Source organism: Papaver somniferum, chromosome 1 (assembly GCF_003573695.1).
Source record: "Papaver somniferum cultivar HN1 chromosome 1, ASM357369v1, whole genome shotgun sequence".
Taxonomy (NCBI): Eukaryota; Viridiplantae; Streptophyta; class Magnoliopsida; order Ranunculales; family Papaveraceae; genus Papaver; species Papaver somniferum.
Genome location: NC_039358.1, coordinates 202,759,044 through 202,773,489, shown reverse-complemented (window position 1 = coordinate 202,773,489; position 14,446 = coordinate 202,759,044). Strand labels below are relative to the sequence as shown.

General features: G+C 36.2%; 1 protein-coding gene across 1 annotated transcript; it reads left to right on the top strand.

Annotated features, from left to right (window-relative positions):
- The first annotated feature begins 550 nt into the window (after positions 1-550).
- LOC113312585 (nuclear transcription factor Y subunit A-7-like) lies at positions 551-3,993 on the top strand. The gene is made up of 6 exons (XM_026561332.1): positions 551-690; positions 1,218-1,463; positions 1,588-1,733; positions 2,023-2,088; positions 2,548-2,760; positions 3,386-3,993. Exons 2-6 carry the CDS (start codon positions 1,427-1,429, stop codon positions 3,563-3,565), a joined length of 642 nt encoding a protein of 213 aa, XP_026417117.1. The 5' UTR covers positions 551-690; positions 1,218-1,426; the 3' UTR covers positions 3,566-3,993.
- Positions 3,994-14,446: the final 10,453 nt, after the last annotated feature.

Here is a 14,446-nt window from a genome sequence, read left to right as displayed (position 1 = left end):
TATGACTCAATGTATTTGTCTTTTGAATCAGATTAACTCAGCTGACTCAAAAATATGTGCATCAGTGATTTGTTCCCATGAGTCAGGAGTACAATGTTACCTAGCTCAGATGGGTCCGAGTCAGGGATTAAGTTTGAGTCAGGTAGCGAGTCAGATTCGACTCAATTCAGTAAACAAATAGTCAAATATCTAACTTGATCCAAGTCAAAAATTGACTCAGATCCAGACACTGAGTTAATTGCAAACAAACTTGTATTTTGAGCGAGATTCAATTTTACGCATGAATCATTAGGGATGTCATGCATATCTAATTAGATTTGAAAAGTTTTCAAAACTTTATTCTTTAAATAATTTGAAGTTAATGTTGAAGCGAATTAGGTGGGTGCAAATGGTTTATTAGTTCTGACTCAACTGACTTATCTGAATCAATCTGAATTCAACAACCCATTGGAATGAACGTCTAATGTTGGGCACCAGTGGCTTGGGTGCCCCTGATCATTTTAGAACTATATATTCATGAAAGCGAAAGGACACGTGTGTAGAATATAGGTGTTCTCCTCTTTTCCTGTGTTGTACGATTTAATCCTTTTCGATTTCCTCTTCTTCTCTATTCGCAGTAACACCAGAAAACGAAGAAGAAGACACTTGGAGAAGACATAGATTATTGGTTCCTCCTATTCCCCACTCCAGGTAACCAAACCTAATCTTGTCTCTTTTCGTCTTTATTCCAAATCCAATTCATTGGTTAACAAGTTCTTTTTTTTTTTTTCTTAATTTGTCTGTAACTTCAATTTTGAATTTGAGTTGATTTTAGGGTTTTTATTTGATCGAATTAATGTGGGTTCTGTTTAGTTTCTCATGTCTGTGTCTGTGAAATTAAACCCTAATATTTGTTTCAATTTCAATTTCTGAGATTAATTTTGGAGAATTAAGTGTATGAATTGAATATGCTTAAAGGAACTGTAGAATCAAGAAATATGTGTTAACATTAGTTTAGGGTTCTTTCTTTGAATTTGAACAGACTAGTTTTTTTTAGGTCACTGATTATTTGTTAATTAGGAGGATTTTAAGTAGCTGATAAAACCCTAATTACATCGCATGCTGTGAATAATTAGGCGATTAGGATTCTTAGTGGTTGAAATTGGTGATTGAAGTTCTTAATGTTGTTTTTATATGTAAATTGCACCTTCTCTGATTTTGTTTTGTGGTTTTTACAGGTTTGGGCAGTATCTGTTATCAGTTTTAAGATTGGAGGTTCTGTTAAGATGATACGATTAACCAGGGTTTTGGTTTCCTAGCCAGAGTTATTTTGTTCGATTAGATCTTGGTGGTGTACAGTCTATTGTTAGTTTTGTTATCAGCTAGTAAAGTTGCCTAATCAATAAGGAATATTTTAGTAAGAAAGTCGCATTCAGAAGCTAGAATCATGACTTCTTCGGGACGTGATCAGTCATCTCAGTCTGGTACGTGGCTCATATTCTTGTCTCACTTCTATTCTTTTGAGTATCTATTAGTATTCTTGCGCTTTTTTACTTTGACCGTCTCGAATTATTCTTAGTGATTGTCTATCTGTGTTTTCATCCATAGATGACAGTGGAGCTGATGAGCAGCAACAGCAGTCTGAAATTCATTACCAACATCAGCCCCCGGCACCTGGAATCTTACATCCTGGCGTGGCATCATCCTCGGTGGAGTATATGATGCCACCTCACTATGAAGTTGGACATGCTGTGGTAATGATGTTCTCAGTGTAGACAAATTTGAAACATATATATCAGAAAGTAAAACTGATCTATGTGGAGATGTGTGATTGCTTAGAAGAATTTTGGCGACTGTGTGTAACCAATCATTGAAGAGTTTAACCATCTTTCCCTACTTTTTGGAAGAATTGCAGATCGATTGAATGTGTTAGATAGTTTTGCTTTTATCCTTGTGAATTTTTCGGGTTACCAGACAATACATCTCTGATGTTGATTGGACTATTGAACATGCTGTTAACGTATTGCTAGATATCTCTTGCAGGGACAAGCTTATCCTTACCCAGATCCGTACTACAGAAGTATTTTTGCATATGGCGCTCAACCCATGGTATGTTAAGCTTGTCTGATGCCATACGACTTTCCTTTCTTAAGAGCATATTTTATTCTGTAGTACTATTGGCGTTGTCACAAGTACTGTAGTTAGTTATAAATACACTTCCGTAGTTTGTATAGGTGATTATGAACCCTTGGCACATTCCTGGTGTGTTTCAGTCTGTATAAAATTTGAGGTTTCAATCCCCTGCCAAGAATCCCAGGGGTTCAAAATTGTTGGGAGGAGACATTGATTTAATAAGAGGGGATTCATGGGAATCTGTAATCTCAATGACATAAACATCCTTGTTTCGTGATGGTCAAACAGAATTGAAAAACCTTTTCTGTATAAAATCCCTGTTCCCGACTTATTCCCCTTCCAAAATCCCCATCAAATTACTTCATGTGTATTTCATACTGTTTTGGGAGTTTCAAGTATGTGAATCTTTTGTTCATCTGTCACAATGGGTTTCAGATGCATCCTCAAATGATGGGTCCCCACCAGGCTGGGGTTCCAATGGGGGCTCAACCAGCTACAGTTCCATTGCCTTCTGATCCGGTTGCATTGCCGTCTGATGCAGTTGAAGAGCCTGTATATGTTAATGCTAAGCAGTATCATGCTATCCTGAGACGCCGCCAATCTCGCGCCAAAGCTGAGTCAGCAAACAAATTGATCAAGTCCCGGAAGGTATCTTTCTTATTAAGGCTTTCTTGAATTATTTTTCTCTTTCTCTGTTAGCATATGCGTTAGTTAGTAGCTCAAGCTCCTTAAAGCCTGTCAAGTGGCAATAGCAGGTGTTGTTGCTTAGAGCTGATAGTTGTAACTTTTGAAGCAATGATTCATATGCAAAGACAATCTAAGGCTTGTCACTAAATTATGAAGGAAAGACTCCACTATAAAGGGTGTATAAGAACTTCCAACATGGCATTTTCTGATCCACCTTCATTTCATGCCTATCTGCTCGTTTTCATAGATTTCGTTTCTTACCCTTGGAAAAAAAGGTAATTTGACTTTTTATTTCTCCCATTCACTTAAGACCCGTTGCACTCCACCATTTTTAGTCATTAGAACCCTGGCTTGTGTGGCCCTCTTATGTAATGAGTTGATTGCAATCTGGATAGTAGGTTCTGTATTATTGTCTAATCCTTGTTATCAAGGCGATTGCATTCTAGGATAGTACGGTCTATATTCTTTTCAAGACTTGGCATTTGAGGCTTCAGACCCTAATTTCAATGGCATATATATTCTTGTGTTCTGTTGTAGTGTTGGCACAAATCCTTGCTTGCAGTTGTTAATTGCATTTTTCTTGCAGCCATATCTTCATGAATCTCGACACTTGCATGCTTTGAGAAGAGTTCGGGGATGCGGTGGTCAGTTTCTGAATGCCAAGACTGACGATAACCAACAGAGTGAGGCCTCACAAAATAACAAAACTCATTCTCGTAATTCATCTGATAAAAACAAGAATGCTTCAGCCGAGAAATCATCTTAAGCTTCTTACAGTTCTCGGCAGTACATGGAGAATTTTGAAGATGATTAAACCATTGGTTACAAAGGTCTGATCTTCGTCTAACTTGTCATTCTTTAGTGGTTGCAAGAAGATCAGGTTTTCGCATCAGAAGTTAACAAGTTTCAGACCCATTAGATGGTTATAGTAGGAAGGATTAGTTTAGATGGTACTTAATGTTGAAAATAGAAAATAAAAAAAAGAGTGGATTGTTTTTCTTTTTCGTTTTTGTCAGATATTAGTTTAGGTATTGCTAGAAACATGAGTGGGGGCATTATTGGGTAATCATCGTCTCAGAGATGAAGCCCAAAATTCTATACCATAGATAGCTGAATTGATGAACATTGTTTATTTTTTAATGATTGTTCTATAATTGAGATCAGAGAATAAATCGATGATCAGGTTGTAAATTATCCAATTTTGTATGTCCGAACTATTTTCCTCTTGCAGGTTCTTAGTTTGCCTTGTTCTAAAGCTTACCTCTTATGGAAAAGCAATAACTTCTTTGCAGGTCCCTGCATTTATAAACAAGCTCTTGCACCAATTCCCAGTTCCTTCTGCAGTGTGGTACAGAATGATTTTGTAGCTGATGCATTTGGGATTTCATTTTTTCTGCAATGGTACTTTATAACAAATTATTGACATTTTTTCCGGTCTTTCAGTTTTAGGCTTTTAGCCTCCTGATTCTCCTAAAACTTTTCTTTTATACCCAAATAAAATAATGATTTATTATGCGATTTTTATTATCAATTAACAAAGCAAATATATCAATTAACAAAGGAAGAAAAAAAAAGAAAAAAAAGGACACGTGGTAAGAGGCCCGGGAAATTCGGCCCGTTCAAAATAATCTGCTAAGAGGCCCTGGATACAGAAAAATAACATAAAATCTGCAAGGCCGGTTCTTATGCACCTAGCAAAGGAGAATTTCAAAATTGTCGCTCAAATCTACAAGATCAAAAAATTTGCTGGATCGAGTATTTGCAGGATTGTACAAGTTCAGCAGTTATGAGTTTTTCCATTTCTCGATTATCCAAAGCACTTGCTTCCCTGAGATGCCGCCAATCCGGATTATCTTCAGTTATCACAGTGTCGCCGTATCCTGGAAGCACTTTCTCATCTGATAGGAAAACATCATTTAGAACTGCCGCAACTCAGTCTGCTGCAGATAAAATGGAGATGAAAAAGAATCTATCTTCTCTTTGGGCTCCTAATCAAAGTGTACCATACAATATGAGGAAGGAACAAAATGAGATGGCGGTCAAAGCTGTATTAAGCGATTTCTTCAAGAAGCTACCGGAGTGGAATGCCGAAACTTCTAAAGATTCCGATACCATATATTATGATGCTGAGTTATGGAAGTTGTTGACATCTGAACAGGTGAACGATCTTGGTGTATATTATAACCCAACACCCGTTCCAATTAAGGAGGATTTGAGAGCTTCTTGGTGTCAGGATGGAAAACCTAGCTGGTTGGGAGATATTTCTACTGTCGCAGATGATGGAGTGTCGTACATAGCAACTATAAATAGTTACGTAGAAGAGGGAGGAGGAAAAGGGGGATATGGAGTTATTTTTCTTGACAATTATGTTAAGCCAAAGGTTGCATCCATTGGGGTTTCTCCTAAGGAACAGATTTTCCACTTGTTTATTATGATTTACAAGGCATTAAAAGTGCCATGCAACTGGCAGTAGATAATGGATTTGGCCGTAATATCACGCTCGTTTGGATGCTCACAAGGTATTTGATGAATTTATTTTATCAATATCTGGTTGTCGCCATCATGCTGATTCTTGTGATAACCCCAACGACTACTCTGGCAAAAATGTTTGTGTTGCTTGTAGGATCGAGCAAGAGAGAGGAGAGCACACGCGAAAGCAATAAAACGATTACATTGATAATTAGTTTGGTGTACACTGTCTCATGGCTTACAAGCCTACTTATAGTCTCACAAACTTGACGATCACTCAGACGATTTTCCTAATAATAACAAACTCTAAATAAAGCACACATTCCTAACATAACACAAACTCTAAATAGAACTCTTCTAGAACACTCTAGAACCGACACAACTTGCTCTTCTAGTTAACCCAAACTTCTAAATATCGCAAAGTGTGTCAACAGCTCCTGTTGATCCAATTTGACTGCGTCAACTGCAGCAGTTGATCCACTCGGACTGGATCAACATCATATGTTGATCCACGACCCAAATCCATATCTTGGTTTAACTTCCAACATCCTCCCTTAAACCAAGATATCATTCAACGAAAATTCCGTAACCCTCTTCTACTCCTCATCTTCTTCCATTTATCGACATTTACACGTCCTTGTCTTTTCTCATTTCCACAAACCTCTTCTTCCATAGATAAACGTTAAAATGTTCTTGTCTTTTCTCATTCTTCTTCAAAGAAACCACCAATCAAACCCTTACTCCTTGATACTCGATTATAGCTTATCCCAATTTCATGATCACTTCGGAATTCCGTCAACAAACTCAAACTCAAATAAAAACAAAGCAAAAACAACAAACTAACTAAAAAACGAAACTCAAACTGCAAACCAAATCAAACGAAGCAATCTTCTAATTTTGCTTAACAACAATCTTCAAACACATTCCATAATGCCGCCCTACCATAACAACCATCATAAAATTCTTTCTTGTTCATCTTCATCGCAGCGGAACACAAACCTTAACAAGCTAGAAAACACCTCATTGTGCTCTATACAACTTGCTAACCAAACACAACAACTCATCACGAGCATTGTAGCTCATCTTCAACTCTTAATCTTCTCTTCACATGTTAATTCAACAAGAGTCACAACCGTAAGTTAATGATGTCTGCTAGAACTGATCTTTTCACAATTCACAAATATTTCTTCTCTTCTCAAGTACACATGTTTCCAATCTTCATGATCACAACCTTGTTAATTGTTGTGATGTTCTCCTCAACTCATAGGTATTAACCTCATTTTCTTGATCACTCTCTTCTCAAATTTGCAGCACCAACTGCAACAAAACCAAACACAAATTCCACACTAGAATATCTTCACTTCTCTAGCCAAATCCCCACTGGGATTGCTTCACACAACTCTAGACAAATCCCCACTAGGATTGCTTCACTCAACTTGTAGACTTTACTCATCTACAATCTTGTTTCACGCTCACAACCTTGTGACGTCTCAAACTCAACACTCTCTCATCACCACCTGGTGATTAACTTCTCTTTCTTCACAACCTTCATGTTGTTTCTTCTTCTCTTTTCTTCTTTAGTTCCAGTCACGCTTGTTAGAGTCGAAACCTTCACCCTTCTTTGTTTTTACAAGATTCTCTCACAATCTTTCTCTTGTTATGCTTCTGCCACAAGGAATAACTAACACAATGTCTGCCACACTTTGTAAGACTTCCAAGTTTCTGCCACAAACTCTTCAATCACCATGTTTGAGCTTAATAAGATACCATCCTCCCTTAAGCTCAAACATCACCACCCAAGTTTCTTTGTCATTCTAAGTTTCTGAATTCGATCAACTTCATCAAACTGTACCAGTACTCCTTGAATGCAATGCCAACTTTGATCTTCTCTTGCGTCTATTTCAAATCCATAACCTAACCCTTCGAATCAACCACTCACCCAAAACTTCTTAACCATCGCACAACAGAAACTTTCTCATCTTCTCGAGCTATCATCCCAGCAACAGCATCAGAACCATCTTCCCATCAAAAACAAACTCAGAAGAATGCTTCCTCACTACCAATGTTCGCAGCAGCATTTACATCTCTCTGGTTTTGATCACCGAGTATTACAGACTACAACACCAACTTCATCAATCTCGAGCTTCTAGATTTATCAATTCGTCTTCCTTCCAGCCATTAAACCATGGAAACCAGCTCAATCAACCTCCATCTTTCTCACGGAAATATCATCCAGCATCGCCCCCTCACAGCTAGTTCACCATCTCAAGTCTGAGATACATCTTGACAGCTCATAGTAATTCAAACAGCCTCAGCTCAAACGACACAGAAATCGTCTGTGTTCATGGCAGCAGCAAACTTCTTCTTTCTCAGCCTTTGTTCAACTCGAGCAGCAACATATTCTATATCACGCCATAACAGCGGTACTTTCTTCGTTTCTCGAACAAATCTCTCAGCATCACCAACCCAAGAACATCTCGAGAAGATTTAGTTCAAACTGAACCCTAAAACCCAACGAACCAGAGCCCAAATCAAAACAGACTTGAACGTGGTCCTGTAGTTCCTTGTTAACCTTATTCTCCAAAATCCAACACTCCAACAAAATCTAGGGCAGCGACTTAGAGGTTCAACGAAATTCAGCACTTCTCTTGTCTCTCCTTTTTTTTTACTGCAACCTTCTCTTCTTGTTTTCACGACAATTACTTTTTACCAAAACTCAGCAACCAAAGAACAAAGAAAAATCTTAACACTTTCTCCTTCTCCTCTCCCTTCCTCTCACCTTGCTCTGATACCAAATGTAGGATCGAGCAAGAGAGAGAAGCGCACACGCGGGAGCAATAAAACGATTACATTGATAATCAGTTTGGTGTACATTGTCTCATGGCTTAAAAGCCTACTTTTAGTCTCAGAAACTTGACGATCACTCAAACGACTTTCCTAATAATAACAAACTCTTAATAAAGCACACATTCCTAACATAACACAAACTCTAAATAGAACTCTTCTAGAACACTCTAGAACCGACACAACTTGCTCTTCTAGTTAACCCAAACTTCTAAATATCGCACAGTGTGTCAACAACTCCTGTTGATCCATCTTGACCGCGTCAACTGCAGCAGTTGATCCACTCGGACTGGATCAACATCATATGTTGATCCACGACCCAAATCCATATCTTGGTTTAACTTCCAACATAGCTTGTTTGGGGTGGTCACTACTCCGTGTCTTGGATGGTCATTTTGACTTGTTGTTTCCAATCGTCAAGGAGATTCTTGAGTTGTGTAAGAAGTTAGATTATTTCGGGTTTATTGGTTACGATGATCTCAGATACTCGGGTTATTTGGAAATGCATCAGCCGACAACTCAGGAGATGAAAGAATATAATTTGCTGGATGGCAAGGATGAGGAACTTTATGAAATGGTGCTGAAGCCTGACAAGTTTTCCGAGGAACTGGTGGATACACTTTACGACGAGGTATTCAAGGGATATAGGTTTTATAGTCGAGATATCTTGGAGGAGAAGGTAAATGGCGCTTCGAGTGCCTTGAGTGTTGTGGAGCTTTTTAATTACTACTAGTGTCTTTCCCGTGCGTTGCACGGGGTTAAGTTAAGAATTATTATTTGTGATGAAAATGTAGAGACGGGTCTCTCTGTTCGTGTCAAAATGCATTATCTACTTTCCTAGTGATAGTTGTAGCCGTCACTGAAACAACTATGGCGACAATTTTTTCCCAGTTAATGGCCAGCCTCCAGTAAGCATTTTGAAAGTACTAAAAAAGTTCACAACTCACACTAAGAAATAACTTCTAAGAAACAGTTACTTGATGTTCAACTGAAAGTAAAAATTATTAAGTTTCTCAAAATGTTTCTCAACATGATATGATATACCAATTTTGCTTGACGGATCGAATTAACCATGTCAGTGTATTCCTTCAGAAGCAATAATCAAACAACATATAAATTGGCTAGCTTATATTTTTTTTTATATACATGAAGAAAGAACATAAGTTGATGTTGAAAGATAACATAGTTTCACCGTGATCGTCACTCATGCGTCTACATTAGTTTAACTGTCATGATTATTTATCTTTTCAGGGTCACCCGTTCCCTTTGTAGACTTGAACCAATAACACCACTATTGGAAATATTTTTGCTAAATTCAGGAGCTACAATTTGGGCCATCTCATTTAGAGCATAACACTCCTATCTCAAACATGTTCTAATAGCAAGAGGCGCCAAGAGAAGCAGCTGAACCACCAATCTGACTCTCCTCAGCCTGGCCACTCATTGCCATGCACTTCCAACGGTATCTCTAACTCCAGTCCGTTCATATTTATTCTCCCCGTGAACTGAGGCAGTGTTAATTACCCAGGATGTCCTGCTCTGTTAACACATTGAATTTCAGTTTGCTATCCATCTAGTACACACTGAATTCCTGTTCTGTGAAAAATGAGACTAACAACTCTCTCTGTGAAGACCAATTTAAGGTTTTTAGGCCTACTCTAATAAATGTGCCATTTGGTTTTTAGGCATACTCTAAGAAATGTTCCATCTGTACAGCGAACCCACAACTACATGGTTGAAAACCATATGCTCTGCCATTTTAGCCAAGACAGCAAATACCATTTCTTAATGTACGTGGGAATTATTATAATGTGTTTAAGATAATGATAGTAGGATATTTGATCGCAAATTATTCACGGGCTTAAAGGGTTACCAAGCAGAGAATTTGGCTTCACCTTGCTTATCTTCAGAAACAAAGTCATGAATAGCCTTCCTCCTTTGACAAAATTATAGTGTAAAACTCCTAACAGTTGATTCAACCATTGACACACCTTGTATCCAAGCAAATGTTAATATTATGGACTCTGTCATATCCAAATAAGTAGCAACAACTAAGCAAAAGCTGTGTAACCGACTTACAACTAAGACTCAGTGGACACCTTAAATATCTTGTGATAAGTTATTTCCACATACTGGTATATAAAGAACACAGTTCATAACAATAAAGTTAACCAACAGAGCTTTTACCTTGTGCTTGTCATCATGTCCTCTCAATTGTCGAGTTGTTGCGTGTATTTACAAATGATGCAGTTCAACTTACCATCGATCTGTTCTGTGTATTAATTAAATTCACAATGTTGTCTAAGGACTCGCAAACAAAATTGAGTTCATTGATACTGTGCCACGGCCATTATCACAATAAAATAGTAACAAGGCGATGGTACCTTTGCTTGCTACAACACCATCTTTGTTGCATCCATCCATTATGGTGTACCATGGGGTTCTCACACCATATGTTTTCACTATCCATAGGTCTAGCCATCGAGCTCAATATCTAGAAAAGAAGCACGCCATTGTGCTTTAGGTAGTTGAAAGATGGAAACATATTGCTTTTACAAATTTACAACATTTAGTGTATCATACCTCGTACGGACGCAATTTATTTTTCTCTTGTAATTCTGCGCCTCCTATTTGTTACCCCTGAAACCTATAAGAAAAGAAATGAGTTGTTCAGATGCTAGACATTTTCCGAATTTATTTACCATTCCAAGATTCCATGTACAAAATGAGCACACCAATGTCAACAATGTAAGTTCAATCCAATTTTTATCTGAACATTCATTAGTATTCTTTATAAGTCTATAAATATAATGCAAATCTACTTCACCTGCAATTGGATAATGTGAAAATATGGTTGTGATGCGCTAGTTTTTGAATCTAAAAGGAAACAGATGCTAGCATGTTCAGTCTAGCAACCTAAGAATAATTAAGCCATCATGACAAATTAATTAAGTACTTTCCCATGAAAATCTGCAGCAGATGATGTTTGATTGAGATGGGTACTACTTATTACATAAACATCGAAAATGGATAATAACATGGTAAACATTTCACCAGCCTGGCCTCATCGTAAGATGCAATTTTACCCGAACCGATTACACTGCATTATCTTAGCAAAATGCTTTTTCTTCATTATGGCTTCGTACAGCCTATGGACAGAGGGGAGAGAAACCATTTTTTTTACATATTTCGCGAGACATATTAGCAAACACTAACCTATATATTTCTACAATCCAAACATTTATTAAAAAAAAATCATAAGTATTTTCAGTGGCTTAATTTCAAAATTCTTCATGAAAGATGTAATCATGTTCAACACAAATAATAAACATCATAGCTTCATTCTAACACAACATTTTTTAAACCCAACAACAAAAAATATGGTAGCTAAGGTTACCTCAAAATAATAAAAACGAAGAGCTCCAACACAGCAGAGTATATTAATTCTTTTTGTTCTTAGAATGCATGTAATATATCACTTTTAGGAAGGGGAATTTGATGCGAAGGTAATAAATCAATAACTCAAATCAGGAATTTAAAGGTAAAAATAAGTGGATTTGTATTCCTGATTCTCTTTGTACCTAAGTATCGGTTGTGACGTGCGTATCTCGTTGATTCTCTTCATACTACAGTTTGAAGCTTTTTCACCATTTTCTTCAGAGACTTAAGAGCGAAGAGAGGAGAATTAGGTTTTGGGGATTAGCTTTCTTTTTTTCACTAGGCCGAGATGTCTAACTTTGATATATGTTGGAGCAATCGTGGGTAAACATCACGTTATGTGTTCGAAGGTTAGCTAAAATAGTTAAAAAAGAAATGGAAACCCTCGATTCTTATTGGTAGGGGGCCAGGAGATCTAGAATTCAAGAGCTTCCACTCTTGCCGGACCAGTGAACTTTTCTTACATCATCCATACACACACACAAAGTGAAAAATAAAAACAAAAAAATCTACAAAAGATGTTGAAACTTGAAAACAAAGTTACCATGAAGGAATATGAACATAAAACTCACTGTATGATGGGTTTGTTCAGATGATGTTATTGAAGGACTTTCATTATCTCTATTAGTAGTTTTACGTGAAGCTATGAATTAGTGGATAAATAGCAGATTTTCATTAATAGCATATATTCCATCAGATGAAAGAAATCAGACATTAAATAGGCCTCTTCGTACTTTCAGCTGTATAGTTCATGGTAGCATATACCTCCGTTCCTACGATCAACCAAAATCCATAATAAATCATCTGTTTCTGCTAGTTTTTATTTGATTAGTTGTTTGATATCGGTGGTGTTATTCACAGCACAAAACACCACTCTACGCACAGCTCACAACATCTAAACCCTACATTTCTCAAATGGTGTATCCTTTTTTCTAACTGTGGGTCCTGGCTGAATAAATTGGATCACTATCTGTGCAACACCTAGCATTTGAGTGGTGATTAGTGTGGTGAAGAGTGCTTGAAATAACATTTCCGTTTGATATAGGTTGAGTTGTGATTGAATTACATTTATATCATGCATTAATGATTGATTAATAATAAAATTGTGCAACATGTGTGGTTAAAGTAATCCAACCCAAATTGATGAGCTTAAAAATCCTCTCTTCTTTCTGCCAAAACCCAAACCGTTTTTTTCAAAAAAAAACTAATCATATTTTTTTCTCCCTTCTTCACCCTAAATCTAGATTTACTCGGGTTTAGATATGGATTTCATATCTTCCGAGCAAATCTAGATAGTTTTATTCATTAGATATGGTTTTAATAAATAAAATCGCAACTTTTTGCGAAATTAGGTTCTGTTTTTTGTAATCCTTTATGTTTTCAATAAATAAAATTTCTATGACAATTCTTTGTCATATGATGTTTCAATTCGCTGTTGCAGCGATTTAATATTGCCCTTTGGGTTTTCTTATTGAATCTGATGATAGATTCAAGTATATTTTCAGAGATGACCAAATCCAACGTGACGATGATCAAGATTCTTATGAAGTTGATCAATGGCTACTAGAATGGGTTGTAATTATTATGATATTTGGAGCAGATTATTCCTTTTATGAAGGATTATATCTTAATGAAGAAGAAGTTTTTAAATGGTTACAGTTTAATGAGAAGACCATTATTTGGATTACATCATCTATCTCTTTGATCAACTATTTTTTACAATTCTTGTATTTCAAAATTGGGATACATTATATTTTGTATTTTTTATGTTCCATCATTATGATGTAATGGAACTATCATGATATCATGATTCCAATCGGTGGAATGACAATTCTCCACCATATTTTATCTTTCAAACCTCAATTTTAATGAGGTAATTTAATAAATTATGGGTTGTTAAACCTATATTTCCTTCAAAAATAAATAAATAATAATAATAAAATTGTACAATTATTAGAGTGGCAATAGGCATCAATGTTGGGTTAGATATGAGAGATATGAAAAGAAGACTAAGGAGAGTGTAATTGGTCGCAATATAGAGTTAAAAATCGAAGTAAGGGTTGTGAAAGAATTAAACAAAACGAAAAGAAACAGCGAAAACGATTTTTATCATTTTCATTCTTTCTCTTTTCTATAACAAAAAACAAGTAAAAAATGTTTTCACAAAACATATCAACCAAACAAGTTTATCGTTTTTTTTTATTTTATTTTTTAAATGTTTTTAATAACAGAAAATTGTCTTAAAGAACTGTTTTATGATAATCAAATTAATAGATAACAAATTCGACCTTTTCATTACCCATCGACTTGCAAAATTGTCGATCATCATCGAATTCCGGGCTCATTATAAATTCCTGTCGATCTATAGCAGGTAAAAATTTCACTTGACGAAGTCTTTTCTATCTATATAGTTATAGGTGTTTAATTGAAAAAATGACATATCCCTGAAAAATTTCGAACATAAACCAAAACTTACCTTACAATTTTTTTTCCCGATTCCTCATAATGTTTTCTTTATTATTGAAGTCAAAAATCTCCTTATCAATTTGTATAAAGCTATCTTTGGAAAAATTTACGCCAAAGGAATAATTGTGACAGGAAATGGTGTTTTCTCAGAAGTAAATATAAAAACTTATATTATACAACTCTTTAGTCATTGTGCAGCTTTTGTCTCCCGTTAATTTATACCACTGTTCGACCGACACATGGTTTCTTTTTAGAAACATGATGCGCAGCCTCCATGAGAATTTTCACATGTCCATGCTCATAGAATATTCAAATTATTATAAGAAAAATGTGTTAACAGATGAGTATAAGTTTGTTATTAACGCAAATAATAAATACATTACTGCCACATTACAACGCATAAAACTCTTATTCCATTTTTTAATGCAGT

Bases quoted from the DNA above. Each gene is read 5' to 3' on its own strand.
- LOC113312585 (XM_026561332.1), top strand. From the start codon at position 1,427: ATGACTTCTTCGGGACGTGATCAGTCATCTCAGTCTG. The intron at 1,464-1,587 runs GTACGTGGCTCA...TTTCATCCATAG, and splicing joins TGATCAGTCATCTCAGTCTG to ATGACAGTGGAGCTGATGAG. The intron at 2,761-3,385 runs GTATCTTTCTTA...TTTTTCTTGCAG, and splicing joins AATTGATCAAGTCCCGGAAG to CCATATCTTCATGAATCTCG.